The sequence below is a fragment of the Pezoporus wallicus genome, unplaced genomic scaffold, assembly GCF_028554395.1.
Source record: "Pezoporus wallicus isolate ANWC-B61680 ecotype Strahan unplaced genomic scaffold, APGP_CSIRO_Pwel_v1 contig_8333, whole genome shotgun sequence".
NCBI lineage: Eukaryota > Metazoa > Chordata > Aves > Psittaciformes > Psittacidae > Pezoporus > Pezoporus wallicus.
In genome coordinates this window covers 1,813,792-1,835,644 of record NW_026637037.1, presented here as the reverse complement: position 1 = coordinate 1,835,644, position 21,853 = coordinate 1,813,792, and the positions used below count along the sequence as shown (strand labels likewise).

Here is a 21,853-nt window from a genome sequence, read left to right as displayed (position 1 = left end):
TAGAGCTGAAATACAAAAATCAGGAATCTGACCCTGAATCACAGAATCATTTAGGTCAGAGAAGATCTTTAAGATAGTTAACCAGTCCAGCCATAAACCTAACACTGCCAAGTCCACCACTAAACCATGTCCCCAAGCACCACATTTACACATCTTTTAAATACCCCCAGGGATGCTTATAGTCATTTCAGACTGCCAAAGAAAACCCAAAACAAAGAAACCAAACCTGTTCTGTAACAGCCACTGCACTGAGGTAAACCCTCTTTGGCTCTGCACCAAAGAGATGAAAAATCCAGGTTCCATTTCTAACAGAATCTCCTCTGTACTAATAACGTTCAAAGCATTATTCTCCTAACTAAACAGGATATTCCAGTCTAAGCATAACTGATACCTAAACCACATCCCTGTTGCACAGAGTTCCTTCAATTTAGCATAAATCAAGTAGAATGCTTAGGAGTTGACAAAGCCTATAAATGGCTGTTAACTACACAACTTTGGTCCCTGGCATTTTTTGCTAGAAACTCCTATTTTATTAAACACAGAAACCCATCCAAATAAGCAATAAAATTAAGAGGAATGTACACAAGGCATTCTCTGAGTCTGTGGTATTCAACTGTTCAAGCTATGAATGGAGAAAATCTGAGCTTAAAGTTCAGCCTAACTCTTGGCAAACAGCGAGTAACTTACTTCCTGCTGGTCACTACTTTTGGAAACACACTGTAGTAAGATTTCATCCAAAAGGAGTTTCTCTCTGCACACAATTTATGTGTTTCTTGAAAAACAGTAATAAAAAACCTCTCAGAAGTGTTCTGTGGCCAAAATTACATCATTACAATTGAAACTATATAAAGCCTTTCAGATGTGTGATTTTTTCTTTACAATAACATTCTTCTATATTCAAAAATGTCCTAATATAGTAATGTCACTATGCAGCTATGTGCAAAGATTTTGCATTCAGTAAAAGGTTGCTTTCACCTATTATTTCCTGGGAATAAAGAGAAAATATGCTAAAAATTCATCACATCATGCTGATTTTAGGCCCCTGTTTCTCTGCACTATTGAAAGCCTTGACTAATAAACATCTGTTTTGCAGGAGTCAATCTGTTTCACACCTGTCAGTCCAGAACAACAAGCAACTACAAACCCAAATGTAAATACTTAAGCTTTTCCGAAACATTTATTCCACCCTCTCATTTCAGTTTATACATGAAAGCAGCTTACTAATAGTACTAGCCATTTCTGTGCCTATTGTAGAAAGTACTTCTTGTTTCACATTAGCTGATATATATGAAATCTAATGCTGCCAACAAGGAGAACGTAAGACATATCCATACAGTAAATATCTGACCAAGTGAAAAGCAATGGAATAATAGATTCATAGGCTCACAGAATGGTTTGGGTTGGAAAGGAAGTTAAGATCATCCAGTTCCAATCCCCTGCCACGGGCAGGGACACCTCATACTAGAGCAGGGTACTCCAAGCCCATGTCCAACCTGGCCTTGAACACTGCCAGGGATGGGGCAGCCACAGCTTCTCTGGGCACCCTGTGCCAGCGCCTCAGCACCCTCACAGGGAAGAGCTTCTGCCTTAGATCTAACCTGAACTTCCCGTTTCAGTTTGAACCCACCACCCCTTGTCCTGTCACTACAGTCCCTGATGGAGAGTCCCTTCCCTAGCATCCTTGTAGCCCCCTTCTAGTTTATAAACAGGGATTATGACCAGACAGAAAGACATAATATTGCAGTGGCTACTGAACACAATCATCTGCATAAAACAACCAGCTACAGAAGAAACACTGTGGTTTTGTTTCTGAGGCTCTTAAATATATATATATATATATATATATATATATATACCCAGTCTGATGTCACAAACAGAATACAGGAAGAGGAGACCTTTGGTCTTTGAAGTGTTTGGGAGAAAGAACATTAAAAAAAAAAAAAAGGAGACACTACACTCAAAAATAAGGTAAAAATGAAGAACACAAAGTTCTTTGAGGGCTGCGTTTGTTAATATTAAAAGGTTAGATGTTCAGTTTTACTTATGCTTTTTGATTGGTGGATTATTTTCTTGCTGGTTTGGGGTTTGGGGAGCAGAAGCGTGTTCTGCAACACTTTATATTTCCAAGTACTTTACAACCCACTACCCTTGCCTTGTTCGGCCATTGCTACGTTAATGAAATCTCACCACTTGAACTAGAGCATTAACCAGTAGTAACAGGTGGGTTTTTACCATGTGCAATGTGCAAAAGAAAATCTTGACCAATCAATATTAGAATAATAGAAAGAGTATCACCTATCAGGAATTGAACTTCATTTGAGAAGGACTTTAGACAAGGGCCTGTAGGAATAGGACAAGGAGAAATTACCTAAATTAATAACAATAGCCACTATTTATTTCTTTGTTACTGAGGCTTTCTGAAGGTTTGGGAGTTTTGCCTGATTTTTAAAGTTTCTTAATTTCTAAGGAGGTACATTCAAAGCATTAACATTAACAGACTCATAGAATAGAATCACAGAACCAACTAGGCTGGAAAAAACCTTTAAGACCATTGAGTCCAACCATTCATTTAGTTCATCCACATCCACATACCTATGTATATCTGTAGAGAAATTTAAATTATATCCTACTATTAAATTCTTATAATTTCCAATCACATGTACTGTCCTCCTTCAGATCTTTCCAATTACTACTAACTGTAATCAATTTGCAAGCTTCAGAAGTAAATTACCTATGTTTAGGCATCATTAATGTTAACTAATACCCAATTTTACTTTGATGTGTTCAGCCTGGAGAAAAGAAGCTGTGCAGAGACCTCAGAGCAGCTTCCGGTGTCTGAAGGGGGCTACAGGGATCCTGGAGAGGGACTCTTCATCAGGGACTGTACTGAGAGGACAAGGGCTGGAAAGGACATTAAAGTCATCAAGCTCCAACCCCTGCCATGGGCAGGGACACCTCATACTAGAGCAGGTTGCTCCAAGCCCCTGTGTCCAGCCTGGCCTTGAACACTGCCAGGGATGGGGCAGCCACAGCTTCTCTGGGCACCCTGTGCCAGTGCCTCTGCACCCTTACAGGGAAGAACTTCTGCCTTAGATCTAACCTGAACCTCCCCTGTTGCAGTTTAAACCCATTACCCCTTGTCCTGTCACTACAGGTCCTTATAAACATTAATTAATACATAACTAATGACTTTAAAAACAAGCAGAGGCAAAACCACGTTTGAAATATCCTGGCTTTCAGCTCTGCTTTCTCAGAATCCCATTACCAAATCATATTGTAGTTTACCTGAACTGCCTTTGCAGTCATTGCTGGGCATCAGAACAAAAACAGTCAGTTCACAGCTCTTTACAAGACGGTTGTGCTCTCTAAAGAGGTCAAACCAGGCAAGATTCTGATAGAAACGGTGACAACATTTTCAGAAAAGGTGAAGGAAAACACTAGGAGTAGTTCAAGAAGTAGCAGGAATGTGATTTTGACAATGCAACTTCAACTTATCAATGTCAGAACTTCAAACATCTAATGCTGACCTAATACATGACAAGCTGGCCTCCCTTGCAACAAAGAGTGAGCTAGTAGGTGTGATTGTTTCCTCAGTGTTTGCCGATCGATGTTCTGCCGTACTGCTCAAACTCATTCAGGAAAACGAAAAATAACCTTGAATGTTTAAATAGAAATGCTTAACTGAAATGAAATGTGATGACAATGAAGACAGTAATCAAATTATGTCTAAAGCAGGAAATACAAGATCAGAACCATGTGGCAAAAGAACTCACGTGGAAGTCATCCTCAGTTATCCAACCCTAGCTTTCTTTTAAGGCTGTTCTTTTGCAAAAGACATATGAAGAACTTAAGACAGTCACTTGACTTGCAGTGAATCCCAGTAAAACACACTGCTAATTTCATCTATGCAGTCTCTAGGATGGATACTGATGACAGAGCTGGTTAGAAAATGCTCCAGTATTGCCTTGCACTTTGAGCAATGTCTTTTGGACAGCAGACAAACATGGTAGCATCTTCCTTAATTCTATATGATTAAATTGCCAGTGGTTCAATAATCAGTAACAATGCAAACTAAATGTTTGCCCAACAATTCTGCAAGTTTCTTTCACCAAAAATGGAGAGGAATTCATATATATAACCCCCTACAGGGCAGCAAAAGCAGGCACCTTTCATGCCTTTCTCAAAGAAAGAGAATTAGAGCAAGAGTATTCATAAAAGCATTAAAGTATTACAGTATTCTAACTGCATGGCACCTGAGGAACAAAAAAGCCTACTGGAACTGTTACCATGATAAAAGGATAAGATGAGCATATGGAAAAACATCTCCAGTCTCACCCCTAAAACTTGGTTTCTACAGTAAGCATTTAGTAATTAATAATACAGTAGGTATTACAGTAATATTATTACAAATATAATTATTAGTTATATTAATTAGCAATTAATATAATTAATATTAAAACATTATAAAAAATTACTTCTACGGTAGGTACTTAGTAAGAAATGAGGCTGTGAACTACAAGATCTAAATTCAGGCCTACTAGGGCACTGCTAGTGACAACTGTTTTCTTCTCTGTGCTTTTACCAGTAAGGCTCAGAGGATTACAAAGACAAGCACTCTTTCTTCATCTTAGGTATGTGTTTGGAGAAGTATCACGGGATTAGATGTTGAAAACATCCAGGTCAAAACCAGAACATTGGGGCTATTCAGCCTGGAGAAGAGAAGGCTGCATGGAGACTTCAGAGCAGCTTCCAGTGTCGGAAGGGGGCTACAAGGATGCTGGAGAAGGACTCTTCATCAGGGACTGTAGCGACAGGCAAGGGGTGATGGGTTCACACTGAAACAGGGGAAGTTCAGGTTAGATCTAAGGCAGAAGCTCTTCCCTGTGAGGGTGCTGAGGCGCTGGCACAGGGTGCCCAGAGAAGCTCTGGCTGCCCCATCCCTGGCAGTGTTCAAGGCCAGGTTGGATGGAGCTTGGAGCAACCTGCTCTAGTGTGAGACATCCCTCCCCATGTCAGAGGGCTGGAACTGGATGATCTTAAGGTCCTTTCTAACCCAAACCAGTGTGTGATTCTGTGTCGTCCAGAAAACAATGACCAGGTCTCATAAAATCATGACACTTCCAAACTCTGTCAAGGTCAAGAACAAGTATTAGTTTTAAGAGTAAGCCAATTTTTACAACTTGCCTCCTTTACATAGAACTTATCAAAGAGTAGAGATTCTACTAAGCCCTAGAGAAGATTTATCACTACCAAACCTTGGCTACAGCAAAAAAAAAACCCTGTTCATGGAAGTTTTAAACTCTTCTGAAGAGAAAAGTAACAAGAGAACTGAAGCATAAAGGAAGATATTAACTCAGACATAAAGAATACTCAAACTTGTCTGGCTTCAGGAGATTGGTATGGAAAAATCAACATATAGGTTTCCATTTAGGATCTAATCACTTCTAAGTCTACAGTGTGAACCTGTAAGCTGTGTATGTCTAGAAAAAACTACTTCCAGTCCCATGATAACAAGACAGCTTTGGGAGGATACATTCAGCAATAACACTGAACTGTGTATTTACCCTATTCTACAGGGTTTTTTCAGTGCCATTTAAACGCCATCGAAAAAGGCAGAGGCAGAAGAGAAATTTGATCACAATCCCAACAAACTGCTTAAAACCAAAAAACCCAAACCAAATTAGCCCCCTTTCCACTGACTTCTATACAGAATGGCTTTAACTAGAACACTGCATTCAGATTACGGGGTTTTGTTAGGTTAGGATTGCTTTTCATCAACCTCCTTTATATACTACACAATTAATATGGAAGCCTTTTTTGGGGAACTGATACTAGATGAACCAGGCCACTACTCACAAGGACTGCTGTTTGTGAATGAGTTTCTGAGAAGTCAGTTATGGGTCTGGATGCCTGTAGCTATATCAAGGTTTCATTTAATATGTAACGAATCAATTAATTTGAAAACCCTCTCACAAATTCTTATTCTTTGAGAAGAAAAGAACCCTCAACACTAACCCCCCCCCCGCAAAAAACCACCCACAAAACCCAAAACATAAATCAACTTAAAGAAGGGGGAAACAAAAACCGTATTTGTTAAATATATTAACTTCCTAAGTTCACATAAAGGAATCAAAGCACTCTTTTAAGAGCTTTTTGAGGAGAATATGATTTCTATTTAAAGTTTGAGTATCTTAGACAAGCTTCTGTAATTTTTGGTCTGAAAACTTGTAATGACATTCATTTTTATTTCACGGTTTTTCCCTTTGTAAATTCACTTGCACTTAGCTCTCCTGAACTAAAAATTTCTCTGAAATCTTATGGAAAATTTTGTAACATTCAGGATTTAGTCCTGTTGAGAGTGTTCTCCCTCCCACTGCCCAAATCCAAACCTTCACACACATGCAACCCAAACTCCTTTTCATTCTAGTTTCTCATTTAAGTAAGGCAAAGCACTGAAGCACTAATATTCAGGAATGCGGAGGACATCAACAAAATAAAAACAAGGGAGCTCTTTCAGAAGCAGAAGGAAGAAAAGCATGGGAGGTAAATGAATGTTCTGGAGTTTTAACATGGCTATGAATGCACTGCATCCCACTTTTGAGCTATTCCAAAGAAGTATCATCTCTTCACCTTTGGTTATAGAACTGCCAATGGAAGTGGTTCTCCTCTCTTCTTCCACCCCACTCCTCCACCCCACAGTGAATCTAGCAACTGTGCAGCCATGGGACTGATGAGTAAGTTGCTCCAAGGGAAACTATACTTTTTGGCAGTACAGTTTGCTGCTGGATTAGCAAGTGTATGAGCACTCCAACACCGAGAATGGAGCAGAAACGTGGAGTTGGGGGAGGGTTTCTGCCTGTGCTAAGGATGTAGGATGAGAAAGCACAGAACTACCCATCCTGACAACCCTAAATGTAACAAGAAATTGCACCCTAGATCCCAGTCTTTTACTATTAGGTTAAAAGGAAGAAGTCTGCTATTAATATCAGCTACTCTACTACTCAGCACAAAGACAGAAAAATTGATCTGGAAGATTAAAGCAGTGAACCAGGCAATTCTTTGGAAAGCCCAGCACCACTCTCTAATGCCATGAACCAATTCCTCCACACCTAGGGAGAGGGGGAAAAGAGCAAAAGACCTCTGAAGTGAGCCTTCCAAGCGAACTCAAAGCATGTTCACCGTAAAGAAGTGTCAACTGCAATAAAAGACATTTTAACGCGTGCCAATTCATGAAGTTTTTCTAGCCAGCGTCACCAGCAATGTGCCTAAAGAACAACTATGCCCACTTTGCACTGACATTCTGAGATTCTACCACTGCAATCTCAGGCTGAAGGAGCAAAGTGAGAAGTTTGCTGCTTTAGCAGTCTAAACCAGAACAGCACAGAATTCTGCTCTTCCGAATCCACACCACGTTATAAAACTGGCAGTGTTCTTCCCTGCAATGCCCAGACTCACAGATGTCCATGTGCGAAAAAGGAGGTCATCCCGGAGTTGTTAAGCTGTTTACCTTTGCTTGGCAGTTGCAATTTCTTACTTTGAAGGCAGCTATGTAAGACAAGTGTAATTTTTTTACCCCATCACCCACCAACAATTTAGTGTACAGACAGCTGAAAGTTGTCTCTTGTTTTATGGGACTCTTCTTCTCAGATACCCAAGGTTTGTGAGTAAATACAAGATCACTACAGCATGCCAACAGTTTATCCCTCTATAGCACAACAGATTCTGGTTTCAGTGTTTTCCCCTTGTAAATAGGAAATGAGTCCAAGTATAAATGACAGATTTCTCCTTTGAAAGGGTGTCACTTACCAGTAACTACCATGCTGCTCATGTTAGAGTTCGGGCTATTGAGTACACTGCCTGAAAGAAGTTCGTCAGATCCTCTCTAAAAAGAAAGAGACAGTAAGAGATTTTTTTCCTCTATTTAGTGAGTTTTTAAAGATGATATTAAAAATGTCAGTTTGAAAGGGAAAACTTTTAGAAGAACTTCAGCAAGCACAACCAAACCTCACCCGATTTGGCAGATTTCCTCATTTTAGTTCAGTGCAACAACTTGAAATCCAAGTAAAGCAGTATATTTACATGGCAAGCTTTGAAATAAGAGCAGCTTATGCACAGTTGTTTCACCTGCCACTGAAATGAAGCCACCTCCAAACACAATGAAAACTGAACAATAATCACGTCCAGCATTTCCAATTAAAATATTATTAGAATATATTTAGGCTATTTCAGTCACATTTAAATTAACTTACTGGTTTACTATTGGAATGTATGTATATACTACATGATTCTAGCTGAAGCTAAAAGGGAAATCTATACAGACAGAAATACGGTGTTTAACTCGCTTCTAACACCCCTATTTGTAAAAAATCAAAAAACATGCCCAACCAAACCAAAACTGAAAACCCCAAGCAAGAAAAAAAAAAAAAACAAACAAACAGTGGTTTTCATTCTGTTGTGGACATTCCAACAGCACCTCAAGAACAGTCAGCAAATGTGGTTTACATGGCACTTCAATACTGCACACTAAAATTACAGGAGGATCTCACCCATCCAGGCAGCACGGTTGCAAGATGCATAAAATCAAACCTTTCCCATTTAATCATAGTGCACTGTATGTGTTCATACACAGAACAATATGTTAGTTTAATTCAGACCTGAAATACATACTACTTTTAAGAGCTTCTGTATGTGTACTGCACACACAGAGCCAGTAAAGTTTACTCAGTTTTCAACATCAGCTCTGAAGAATCTTATTGAGTACTCTAAGCTCTTAAGGGTACACAGCAGTCAACAAAGCTGCCTATCAAGTCAACAACAGATTTCCTTTACAACTGAGTAATGCCTGATACCAAGACAAAGTAGGACCATGAGAAGGACCATGTGTCTCAAACTAAGTACAGACCTCTAATCAGATGTAGCTGGGTAAAACTTAAAAACAAATTAGAGAAGTTATGGAAACTCTACATTATTTAGACTGCTCTTCTTTCTACTTCAAAGATAATACACCAACCCAGGCACTGGTTCTAGTTTTCTACTATAATATTTACATAGCTAGAATACTGCAAAGTTCAAGATTACTACTAGTATTAGCTCACTCAGCGATAATAGCAGTTCCTTCCTTGTTTGGAAGCCCTTGTCTGTAGCCTGGACAGCTCAACTGAATAGGCAGAAGTAGCAGCAGAGACTTAATCAGGCATATTAAGATAACTCAGCATTTTTTCTTCCCTTAATATGTCAGGCATTAATTTCCAATAGCGCAGCAGTTACTACGTATTGTATCCCCAGTACAATGAATGTTCTTCCCCAAACCCGCAGGAACTTTACGATTCTGAAATATCTCAAATTTTAGTTGTCTTCAGCTTCAAGAAGTTACTTCAGCAGCTGCTAACAGCACACAAGAGTGATTCCATGAACTTCTCATTCCTAGTAAATCGGGCTTCCAAAAAGCTTGTTATTTCTTAACCCACAGCAGAAGGATCCAAAAGGAGCACAAATTACTCAACAGACTGGATATTAAGTTACTGTATTTTTGTGTTTCATGAACAGTGAAGAGTTTTCATTTTGAAACATCGTTTTGAATATCATGAATACATTCAATCACAAGATTTAGTCATTGCACTTGGAAAAGTTTTAACAGTTTTGTTTCAGACGAACAAAGAAATGTGAATTCCTTATACTGGCATGTATCATCAATTCTACATTCGTTTGTCACAAATCAGTGTTCACATGTCTGATCCACAGATGTCCAGGTTTGGATATGGAATGCTCTTCCAGTTCACCATGAAACCACAAAGGTAGAGCAACCCTCTGCTAACTCACTCCCACGCGTATTTGCCAAGCTTCTGGGAAAAGACAAAGGTATCTCTTACCATGAGAGTAATTAAATATACACAGTTCTTTTTCCTTATCAGTTCTTAAGCAGCTTAGATACCTCTGCAGTTCATTCACAATGTATTTGGCCACAGACCGGTTAAATTACAAAATCAAAAGCAGTAACTGTCTGGTAGTTGTCATTTACCTCAAAAAGGGCTACCTTAAGATGACAGTTGTCTGGTAAAGCTGTTTAATATAAGCATTTCAAGTAAGCAAATATGTTCCCTTTAAGACTGGTAATACTATGTGACACAAGCACCTCCTAAATAAGAGCACAGACATAAATAATTCTTTTACTTATATTTATTCAGCAGAGAGAAGTCTTTATGCAGTTAGTGGTTTGAGGTGCTTGACTTTGGGTTTATGTGCATCTTTTTTTAGCGGGCGCTAAGCCAAAAAGGACTGGCATCTTGTTTCCAAGGGCAAAGCTCTTAATCACCCAGCTTTCTCACACATGGATTTCAGAATGATAAACCATTCCCTAAGCATCTTGAACATTCATTAGTCTTATTCTCAAGCATACCAGTTCTGCTCGTCAAACCATGCAAAGCAAAGAAACCTTTCAACCTATTTGGTTAAATTCTTTCGAGTGCTTCAGAGGTAAGGAAACTAAACTCAGATCTCTGAAGAACACAGCAGATCAGATTCAGTGAAGAATGCAAGATCCCAGAGCAATGTTCAGTTAACTCTTTTCCCCATCTGTGCAAACTGCTGTGTTCCAAAAAATCAAAGCAGGTTTGAGTTTGTATAACAAGACTGAAGATCACAAACACACAAATATAAGATCTAAGTTAAAACAACAGACAAACAGAAAACAACACAGTGATTCTATTTCAGCACAGACTGTAAAGGATAGTTTCTACAACCGCAATATGGTAGAGACAAACCGAATATCCATTTTAACATGAGGGAAGCAAATTATAAAGGACAAAATAAGAAGTACTAACTGCTATTATACTATTAATAGGTCATCCCCTGACAGCTAGTCCTCAACAGCAGAAGTTTTCTATGCTGTATTTTTATTCCTGCCAATCTCAAGAACATTAATATATATTAACCTTCAATGACAGACAAACTCCTATTCAGATCAATTTAGAACACTTCTTCATGAAGCCAGCATCTGCTGAAACACTGTTACACAAAATAAACAGGAGAATTGCCAAACTTCATTCCTGCAGTGAATGAACTTCGATTTTGTTGAAGTCATTAAATACTTTCAGGGAAGCCCAAGTTATCACATCCTTGAGAGCATTTCCACCTGTGGTGTGAGACCAGCATGCAGCATGTTCACATATGGCATCAACCAGTGGAATTACATAAAGGAGATCTTCTAGTTCCTTGCTTTAACTGTCACAGCTAACTCAGAATTCTTCACTACACAAGCTGGATTTAGGTAGCAGGATTTCAGATTCCCTCCCCCACCAGACTACTATGAAGCTTCATGCTATCACCAGTTATATTAAGTAGCTATGCAATGTCAGGAAGTCATTCCAGTCATACTATCCTTCCAGGCTAAACAAAACTATGCTATTTAGAAGTCTTTGCCAACTATCTTCCCCTCACCCTCCAAATAGGGCTTGAAATATTTCAATCATTCCCCAAGTTTTATTACATCCAAGCTAGAAAAAAAACCCTCAAGAGTAACAAACTCTGGCTTTAGAGTTACCAAAGAGGTTTAGTCTTTAAAGCAAAGTAACTTTCCCACAACTGTTTATGGAAGAGAAACATTATCAGCTCTTTTTCCAGTAATTCCAGGCTAGGAAGAGACTCTTGGCAAAAGTTCTGGCTAAACCTAACATAACAAACTGAGCGTATTACAAAAGGCTTATTAGAAGCATGTCTAGATGAACTACAAAACGCTAAACAAATACTACTAAAACCAGGAAACAAGCGACAAAACTGCACTTTGTCAAAAAGTCAACAGCATCATCTGAAGTAATTTCCTTAATTCCCACTAAAAAAGGCAGAACACGTTCAAAGATACTAAAAAACATGATTTTCTGATAAATCCTTTCATTCATTGTACCCACATTTGCTTATACGACAAACCTCTCTCAAGAACAGGATGCTTTTGCCCACCCTACTTCCCTCTCTCTACCCTACTCCTCTCCTAGATGAAAGGAAAAAGGAGAACTTAAGCTGCACTACACATTTACTACAGTCATTCTCAGCCTACAGGCACAGATTTCCCAAGGGCTATGACAAGCCAGGAGACAGATCTCATGATTTCAAGAAATCTAACAGCATTGTAAAACACTTCATTCCTTACAACATCTGGGAACAGTTTAAAAGTAAAAGCCAGAAACGTGATGGTATGGGAGAGGAATAAAAGCATATGGGAATACCAACACAGACATGAAACGCTCCCTTCCGATAGATACACACTTGTAAGCACACTGCTTCAATATTCAGTATCTGAATTTAACTTGGGGGACAGGACAACACACTTCAAACCCCTTCAAGCAGCATTTCTAAACTTCATTCAGTTTACACGCGATGGCTCAGAATTTGATGAATGCTTCATTTTTGACAGGATACATTTTTAATGAAACACTGCATAAATACACCCTCACATACTTTTTAGTGAAGAACAAATACTGGAACTGCCTTATGCTCTGACTGCAAGCACTACTGTCAAAACACTTAATCCACATGGTAAATAGGCCATTACATCTCTTGAACATTTAGGATCACAGAAGACTCATTTAGGACAGGGCAAGCCACGTCCAAACATACAATCCAAAATAAACTGCATGTAGGTTAATAAGTATTTTACAAATCATACAGTTTATAAGCTTTTTCTCACTTCATAAGAACCTTACTTACATGGATAACATCATTTTATTCAGTATCACATTAACTGGGTAGAATATGACCACTTTTCAATGCTTATTATCTGTATTCTCCTTTTTTCCCCACTTCAGTTTGCTTTCATGCTATCCTCAGCCCAGCATACATTGTTTATCCATCCTAACAACTAGCTTCACCATTTTTGTACTCATTTTTTTTCAGTAAGGAAGAATCTAAGAGAAAAATAAGCTTTTATTCTTTTTAACTATACTCACAGTATATGCCATGAACCTACTTTGTGAAAACACAAAGTTGGCAAATATTGAGAGCACAATCAAGGGAAGCTGAGAAGGCTTTAAGCTGAAAGGAGACAAGGCTCAGCTCCTTGGAAAAGTTTCCAGGTTCTCAAAATACAACGTGGAAATGAGCCAAATTTCTCCAAAGCATCTGAAGATCAAGCTGGACTGAAGAGTAAAAAAAAAGGAATCAAATCTGCACTTAAACCATCTGCACTTGGAAATCTTCACACTTTCAACTGTAATGAAAGACAACAGGCAAGAGTTGAGTTTAATACCAACTGATGCTTCAAACTTCCAGGAGGAAGCATGCAGACTTTATTCCAGCATTTCAGACTTTCTACTCCGCTTTCACCAGGGAAGAAAGTGTTACTCTGAAGCAGCTGCACATAACCCGTAGTAAGTTAGAATGGGTGAGCTAGAGCTACCACCTGGATGTGTTCATTGCATTCTGGTTAGAGGCACGGAGCCGAGAAGTACCAATTTGGTGTTCTAGTAGCAATTCCTACATCTCAAAGTAAGATTCACTATGAGAAGATTCAATATGAAAAGAAGGTATTTTCTACTTTTCTGCTATTTTGCAATAATAACTTAAAGATTTCGGGCTATTTTGTCTATAATTCAGTACTGATGTTACACATTCATAAAATCCCTAATTTTATGAAAAGCTAAGAACCTATGTACTTGCAGCTCTAAAACCCAAACCCCTAAATCAGACATCAAAGTCCCATTAATAGCTTGCAAAACTAAAACCTCATTGAACCAACTACCACCAAAATCAACTGTCCTATCTTCTCCCTGGCCCAAGCAACTTGCATGTTTTCTGTCCTCCCCAATTCTATGTGCTACAAGCACTTACACAACCACACTCTTCGGTACAAATCCAGCTAAAAAGACATAACTCACTGTTGTGTCAGCTCAGCCTTATCCTGGTTAAGTTCCCAAGAGAGGCCTGTTGCTACCTGAACAGTTGTTCCTCAAGGGACAACAGGGACATTACAAGGACAAAAAAAAATGGAAGTCTAATTTGCTTGTGAAAACATGGCCTAAGGCTCTAAGAAATGAGAAATACTCCATGGGTGACAAGTTCAAAATGAAATGGGAAGTTCAGGTTAGATGGAAGAAGTTCTTCTCTGTGAGGGTTCTGAGGTGCTGGCACAGGGTGCCCAGAGAACCTGTGGCTGCCTCATCCCTGGCAGTGTTCAAGGCAGGTTGGACAGGGCTTGGAGCAACCTGCTGTAGTGTGAGGTGTCCCTGCCCATGGCAGGGGATTGGAACCGAATGATCTTAAGGTCCTTTCCAACCCAAACCATTCTATAACCCAATGAAATGAGAAAGGTATTTTCACGCTGGTATTGGTTCCTATTTTTCAGATGGTGAAGGTGACTACATTTCTCCTTCTACAACCCCTTCAATTAAGAGGCAAATAGAAGTGTTCTGTTTACAACTAGTGACAGACATCAAAACAAATCAAACAGGTACACTAAGCCTTCCATACTTGCTACAGAGCACACTAATTTCCAACATTTTTCTTTCCTCTCCATTTCGCTCTCCTTGTTTTTCCACACACATTACACAATATGAAAGAAACTTTCAACAGAGTAAATTTACAGAAGTTCTGTTAAAAAAAGAGAGCGGACCTGTTTCATTGTAGGAAGTTGGGGGATTTTTATCACCAAGGCCACGTTCCATTGCTGAAAAGCCAAATCCAGATGCCAGTTCTGAACTTCTGAATATGGTCACGCTTCATTCCCACTTCACTACTAGAATGTCCTGTACATTTTTTGCTGTCTACTGCTGCTACAACTCTTACTGAACACCAAATTTGATTTAAGAACATTATCCTGGCTAACACAAAATTAAAACAGTTCATCTAATTCACAACCAACCCATTTTTCTCATGTCACTGCCCTCAGCAGACAGCCTAATCTACTAGGATTCTACTAGTAGTTATATGACATGCAAAGATAGCTCAAATATATTATACTAACAGTTTAAACACAATAAAACAGACTTCCAAATGGTCAGCCAGGTTTTTTATCCTACCACTCCATGTTTTTTTTTAAGTATCTAGAATTACAACAGTGAAGAAAAAACTGAAAGGAAAAAGCTATTTACATATATTTTCTCATTTCTTAAGTTTAGGCTCAACTTACCTGCTTGCTAGAATTTCTGAGTTTTTTTCCTACACATTTTCATGATACAGTGTACAGTTCAAATAAGAAGTCACAATGTCTCTATTCCCACCATAGGGACACTCTCAGTTATTAGAAGCAAAAAAGGGTCAGTGCTCTATAATTTTGTGAGAAAAGAGATTACTCCTCAGAACTAGAGTTAAAAAAAGTAGCAACACCTCTGCTTCATGCCTTCTCTATGTCTCTGTGCTTGTGTCTCTCATGGGTTCTCCTTCCCCAGTACTACTATAGTCCCCCAAGTTACATTTCAGCAACCTTGAAAAAGGGGGACTTTGGGACACATTATTGTTCGGAAACCTACCAGAAAGTACTAGGAGAGCACTCCTTGGCATCTTCTATCCAACCATAACATAACCAATTACCTACACACCAAGAACTGCCTCTTTTCTTAAACATAATGCAAAGGCTGATGTCCTTACTTTGAGAGGAAAAAGGCCATTCCCAAATCTTTAGACATTACAAAACTATGTTTACAGGAATATATGAGGTTTTCCCTCTTAAGTACAGCCATGGCTGTCCACACTTGGCAAGCTGAAGTTCAGTTTTTGGCCAGCACAGCCCAAAGCGATGTTGACAGCACTGCAAATTCCCAACTGCTATATACCAAATAACACATTCATGAAGCAATGACTGCTTCTTTTCTCCCAGCAGGCAGAAGTACACTTCAGCCACTGCACATGAAATGTGCAATGCACATACACTAAATGAGTCACTCAATTGTTCAGTCCCCATTTACAGCACAGCTACGCATGCCATGCAGGAGAAAGATGATACAGCCAACTGAAGTGGCACCCACTGCAATACAGTAAAAGGGAAAGATCACCTTCAATACACACCAAAATGTCACCAAACTTATTCCTGCACCTGTGTGATGTATCTTCTTTACATTTTATACCCCTCCAAAGAGTCTTTTAATTACTCAGAGAAAAGCTACATTATATACTTCATACGTTCACTTCAACAGTTGAAAAAGGCTGTATCACTCCAAGTGCAAATCAGTTTACTTATCAAGATTAAAGTATCATAACTGTAAAGAGAACATCATAGCTGCAAAGAGAACACAGGCCAGCAACTCAAGCTGCAGTTATTAGATTCTGGTACTCAAACCAGTATAGCCAGTGAACAATGACAAATCTGAGATTAGTAGGTAACTAGCTGGTCATTTCAAACAAACTATGAACTATGTAATATATTATCATAACTGGAATCCTTAGCTCTGTTCCTTTCAAAACCACTTTGTACCAACTGCTTCTATACAAGGGGAATTCCCAAAGTCACATGAGACCCAGAGCTAAAGCTCATTCTTTTCCTATTCTTTTGGAAATTGGAACATAAGGGGTAAACTGTGCAGAGTGCAATTTCCTTGACTCCATGAATTCTAGGTGAGCAAAACAAGACACTAAAGACCAAATCAAATATGAATTATTTCACATGTGCTTAGAAGATTACTGGGTTTTGACGTGTTCTAACGCCTTCAGAAATTAAAGCACGCTGCTCCTCTGACAGGTTTTAGCCTGGAAGCATGCTCCCACTGCATAATTTGAGTTGTGCAAATCCTCACGTTTACTCTGTGGAAACCAAGTTTTCAAAGAGTATGTGTCATTTTTTCCACCTTCATTTTGAGTTTTATATTTTCCTCAGCTTTTGGCATTAATTTCTGGTGACTCAACACGTAAATAAACCCAAGATTGCACATTCAACACTTCGATGAACAAAAATGGTTTCAATCAAATCACGAACAGCACAAATAACTGGTAATAGCTTCAAATTTAGCAGCCTTATTATAACTCCAAGACGGTAAAACTGTTAATAAGACATTATAAGCAAGTATTCCTTTTATTTTATACTTGCTTTGCCCACATGCAGCCCTCAAAGCTCAAAAGCCCTTTTTTAACTCATAGGCAATTCCTAGACTACAGTAGTTAACTTCTACTATTACTCTTTTACAAATGGGTGTAAAATTGTAACACGTTCACTTCCCTATTTTCCAAACAAAAGTGTCATATGTCACAATTCCTTTCTCCAAGTACAACTGAATGTATCACAAACATGCTGTATAACTGACTGATCAGCATAATACAGTAGGTAGAAAATCTCAGGAAAGCATCAGGTCAAACAAATGTCCTGGGTAAGTTGATTTCACACAGGTAAATCCCTATCCACTTCCAAGAACTATCCAGTCACAGTAAAACCAGTGTCAAAAGAGCATTAACACTGCTGATGCAACTCCTTGGACTCAAAACTTGCTCCCTATACATTCCCAAAGCACCCCAAAGAAAAGATAACAGCCAAGAAAAGGCCACATGGATGTTCCTGGTAGTTTATAAACCACCCACAGATAAAAAATTTCTCAACTGTAAAACTTCAGTTCATCAAGAGCTATGAACAGTCACCAGAGAACATAAAGGGCAAATGCTTCACACGGCCTTCCACGAAACATTGCTGAAGCTCACATCAGACTGCTACCCAAACTGTACACATCAATTAGCAAGAAATTCCATTTTCGATTCCTATTACTATCTTGAGACAATTACAGAAGCTCCAGAATACAATCCAGTTTACTCCTCCCATATTTAACAGCTTTCTTCAGAAAACCATCACCCTTTATATTTATTCCCACTACTTCTGTGCACAAATGGATTGTTTCCTTTTAAAATCCAAAGAGGAAGTCCAGTTCTACAAGGCAAAGAGCACACTTTTTGAGACAAGCCTTTCCTTGTATTGATTTTAATTACTACCTCTGATACACCTGGCTTGCTTTCTTTTTTATATTACATTCATAATACGACTTCTATAATCAACAAAAAGAAGCACTTATGTCATCTGAAGTGTCTTCATCATGTCTAATATCTGAAAATATGGTTCCAATATCGTACTACACACCATATACTTCATGAATACTTAAATTCTCCTCAGTCACTCACAGTAACAAATGAAAGGGATACTATATCCATTTACTTATTTCGAAGTGAGAATGTCAGAATTTAAGGCTTAAGCAATACATGGTCTACCTGAAATTGTTTCATTAGGCATGATTGAGGGCAATTTATAAATCGTTTTGCCCCACAACTGTGGGGGCAGTTTAGTTCTGAAAGACTTGAACTTCCTCAGGTATTCCTCCAAACTATTAAATATAGTTTTAATCAGTTGACACTTTTTCCTCCCCGTCAACAGAGAAACAATGCCAGTCTGTGTTTCTTATTGGGATTAGCTCCCACAGAGTACTTGAACTACACTTTCCTCTTGATTCAGAGAATGATTTTAAGCTTGTCTTCAATACTGCATGAACCTGTGGGGCCAGACAGATCCAGATCTGTAATTGACTTCTTTTAGCTTCTCCTAGAAGCAAGCTTGCTGAGAAACATACTACAAGTATACATTCTGGCAGAATAGCTGCTGTATCTACAAGCTAGCTGTATTATATAATAACTAGTCCAAATCCAGCAGGACCAATGCTGAATCTGAGCCAAAGAGCTTTACTAGACAAAACCTCGCTAACCAGGCAGTTAACACAGAGCAGCTTCAGGTGATAAAGCAGTGATGTAGTAAAATAACAAAGTCTCTGGACAAATGTGAAGACTTCACTGTATGCACTAGAAAACTTCCACGTTTCTTCCACTGAAACAGAATTGCTTGCATGCATTCTTTAATATAAGCTCAAGTTCCCCTGTCCTATATTATCTTTGCATTCTCATTATTTCTCAGTCTGCTTCTACAAAGTACTGCTCTAACTGACACAACAGATGCGGACACAGAAGTGAAGGATACAGTAAATTAACAAAGATTTGGAAGCTCTTCCCTTGTTTTAATAAATACGATAAATTCATAACTACTTGAGAAATAAAAAATAAAGCAGAGTAAACGCCCCCTTCTCTGGCTACATTAATTCTACCTCCCATATTTTAGTGTCATTTTTAACTTCAGTAGTAACTGGTTTGAATGGGGGGGAAGGAGAAGAAAACATGTCTTTTCCAGTCACCATGCAACAATGAGAAAGCGCTGTTTTGAAACAAAAAAAATACATAAAGTTAAGCTTTAAAAATAACACCACTAGTGACACCACTACATTAATCTATTGCCACTGTTTACAGTTCAGTGCCTGGCAAAGTCTTTTGTGTAGAGCCTGGATGTTATCTCTAGGGATTTTTAGTTAATAAAGCATATACTGCTGACTAAATATCAGCTGACAATGACCAGCTAAAATCTTACAACTTGAAATTACTGATGCGGAAAGTAGCTCACTTTGTATCAACAATCTGCCCCCTTATTTGTCAAGTGCGCATCCTACCTTAACACCAACAGCAACATCGGTGACAATGCTGTAAAGAAAAGAGAGAAAAAAACAAGAAGTCAACCAATTCATCCTTACAAAGCCAACTTTTCAAAGCAGTGCAATTAAAATAGCCAACAATTACCCCAATCGAGAAAATAGGCTCAACGAACACAGCAGGGCCGAGGGCAAGTACAAAAGCAACTTTCAAAAGCCAGAGTCCAAAGTCTCAAGCAAGCATGACTCCAAAGCAGCACTGCCAGGAAATCTATTTAGGGGAAATTCGGGTTTCTGTCATCACAGAGCAAAAGAATTTGTAAGTACAGAACTTTTCCACAAACCCCTACTAACTAGACAGCTAGTTCGGCAACACAGCCTACCCTGCAGACCTTACAGTAGAAAGCAATGAACACATTGCTTTAAATCAGCTGTAAAAAAGAGCACATTGGCAGGTACACATATATGAAGTTTAACCAGGTACACCTCTAAGAAATTTAACCAGGTGCACCTATATGAAACTCTGCAACAGGTATATCAAGGCCCATCTTTTTCCTGGAGGTTGTGACATGATAACTCGCACCAAAAGGAACCTAAGCCCGCACCAACAGAAAAGGCAAAACAAGGGTATGTGAAAGCATTCCACAGTGTGATACTCATTAATAACAAGCCTCCTCAGACGGGCTTTTCAACTACCATTACAATCAGAACTAACCATAAAAAGCCTTTAGAACTCTCAATTGAAAGGCTGTGTGCTTGCAACATACCAAGGAGATTGCTTCTCTGTTTGAAGAAGAGTAAACAACTCAATAGGCCATATAGGAGCTGGAAGACATTGTATTTACACTGAGGAAGGCTACAACCACCAGGTCGAACAAAAAGAAGGCCTGTGTACAATGACTGCTCAGCCCTGGCCCTCTCTGTCCTGAATGGCTGCCTCCTTCTAAACCTTCCCTTCTATGGCCTTCACAGCGAGTCTCCGGCACGCATAAAGGCATCCTTCTACCTGAGGAGGGGGGAGAAGCCATAGGGCTTATTAGGCAGTTTCTGAAAACAAAAGAGCTCGACATCTGGCTCCTGCTGGTATCGCCCCTCCCCTCCAGCCAGCTCCAAAACAAACCTGAGCCCGAAGGGGCTCCCCACGGCTGAGGAGGGGGGAACCCGGGACTGCGGGCAGGCAAAGGCGGGACAGAACGACAGCACTAGGGGATGGAGGGGACAGATGGGGCAGATCACGCTCCTTCTTTAGATGCGTCGCCTCTACACTAAGTAGAAGGCGGCCCGAAGCCCTCAGCGGTTCAAACGGCAAACCCCGCCGAGAGGTCCGTGCTGCGGAGCGGCTGAGCCCCTTCTTCCCACCCGCTGTCCCGGGGCGGGAAGCCCTCCTCGTCCCCACCGCCGCCGGGGCAGCGGCCGCTCCCCACTGCCCCGGGGACGCCCCTGGCACCGGGATATGTCCCGCCACCGACCGCGACGGTGCCACGGCCGCGATCGCGACTCACCCGTCCATGGCGGAGCAGGACAGATCGCGGACAAGTGGAACTGGCAGCCGCGCGGGCAACGCAGAGGGGAACGCGGTCAGAAAATGGCGGCCTGGCCTGCACGGAAACCGCCGAGCGTTACCGAGCGCCGCACTCCACTCCCCGGCCCCCCCTCCCGCGCCGCCGCTACCGAGCATGCGCCGTGCTCCCGAGCATGCGCCGCTGGCGCCGCTTGAAGCCTTTGCCAGCAGCCGGGTGCCGGAGGTGGTGCGATCGAGGCCTGCCGAGGGCGGGAAGCTGGCGGCGGCGGAGGGGAGAGGTAACGACAGCCGTTGCTGCCCCAGAGTAACCGCTTCCCGCCTCAGGAGCGGGGACACGGTTCCCGGCGCCGGGAGCAGGACCCTTCTTCGCATAGAATTGTGCAGAGGCCGCGCCGGGCCCGGCACCCCAGGACAAGCACCGACGGGGAGCACGCAAATACGCCTTTCCACTTTGTCTAAAGGAGACGTTAAGACTGAAGCTTCTAACATTGAGATGTTAAACAGTGAGATGCTGTGGCAGGGGCTTGGAACTGTATGATCTTTAATGTCCCTTCCAGCCCAAACCGGTCACAGAAACTGTGTGTAAACTACCATATCAGGGTATAAAGGATTTGCTCTACACGGCCACTTGGAAATACAGTTGTCCCTTCATTATTTCTATCCAGGTCTGGATGTTTTGTTACAAATCTTAACACTGTTTGAGACAGAGTTTCTAGAAAGAGCTCTGTATTTGAACTGCATTCAAACCTAAAGTCTAAGTAAAGAATTAAGAGCCCAAAACTACACATGTATGTATCTATACCTGGAACAATTCCACTACTCTTACTGCCCTGGTCTCCCTCCTCCCTTGACCTGCTGCTCACACTCCTGTTGATGCAGCCCAGCGCATGGGGGGTTTCTGGGCTCAAGC

General features: G+C 40.3%; 1 protein-coding gene across 4 annotated transcripts in view; it reads right to left on the bottom strand.

Annotated features, from left to right (window-relative positions):
* Nucleotides 1-21,114, bottom strand: part of PTBP2 (polypyrimidine tract binding protein 2) — a 43,714-nt gene extending 22,600 nt beyond the window's left edge. For all 4 annotated transcript variants that reach the window (XM_057402769.1, XM_057402771.1, XM_057402772.1 and 1 more), the window contains exons 1-3: nt 20,924-21,114; nt 19,443-19,473; nt 7,807-7,882 (exon numbers count right to left, since the gene is read on the bottom strand). In XM_057402769.1, coding sequence (XP_057258752.1) covers nt 7,807-7,882; nt 19,443-19,473; nt 20,924-21,099 — 283 coding nt within the window. In that variant the 5' untranslated portion in view covers nt 21,100-21,114. The remainder of the gene's footprint in view (nt 1-7,806; nt 7,883-19,442; nt 19,474-20,923) is intronic.
* Nucleotides 21,115-21,853: the final 739 nt, after the last annotated feature.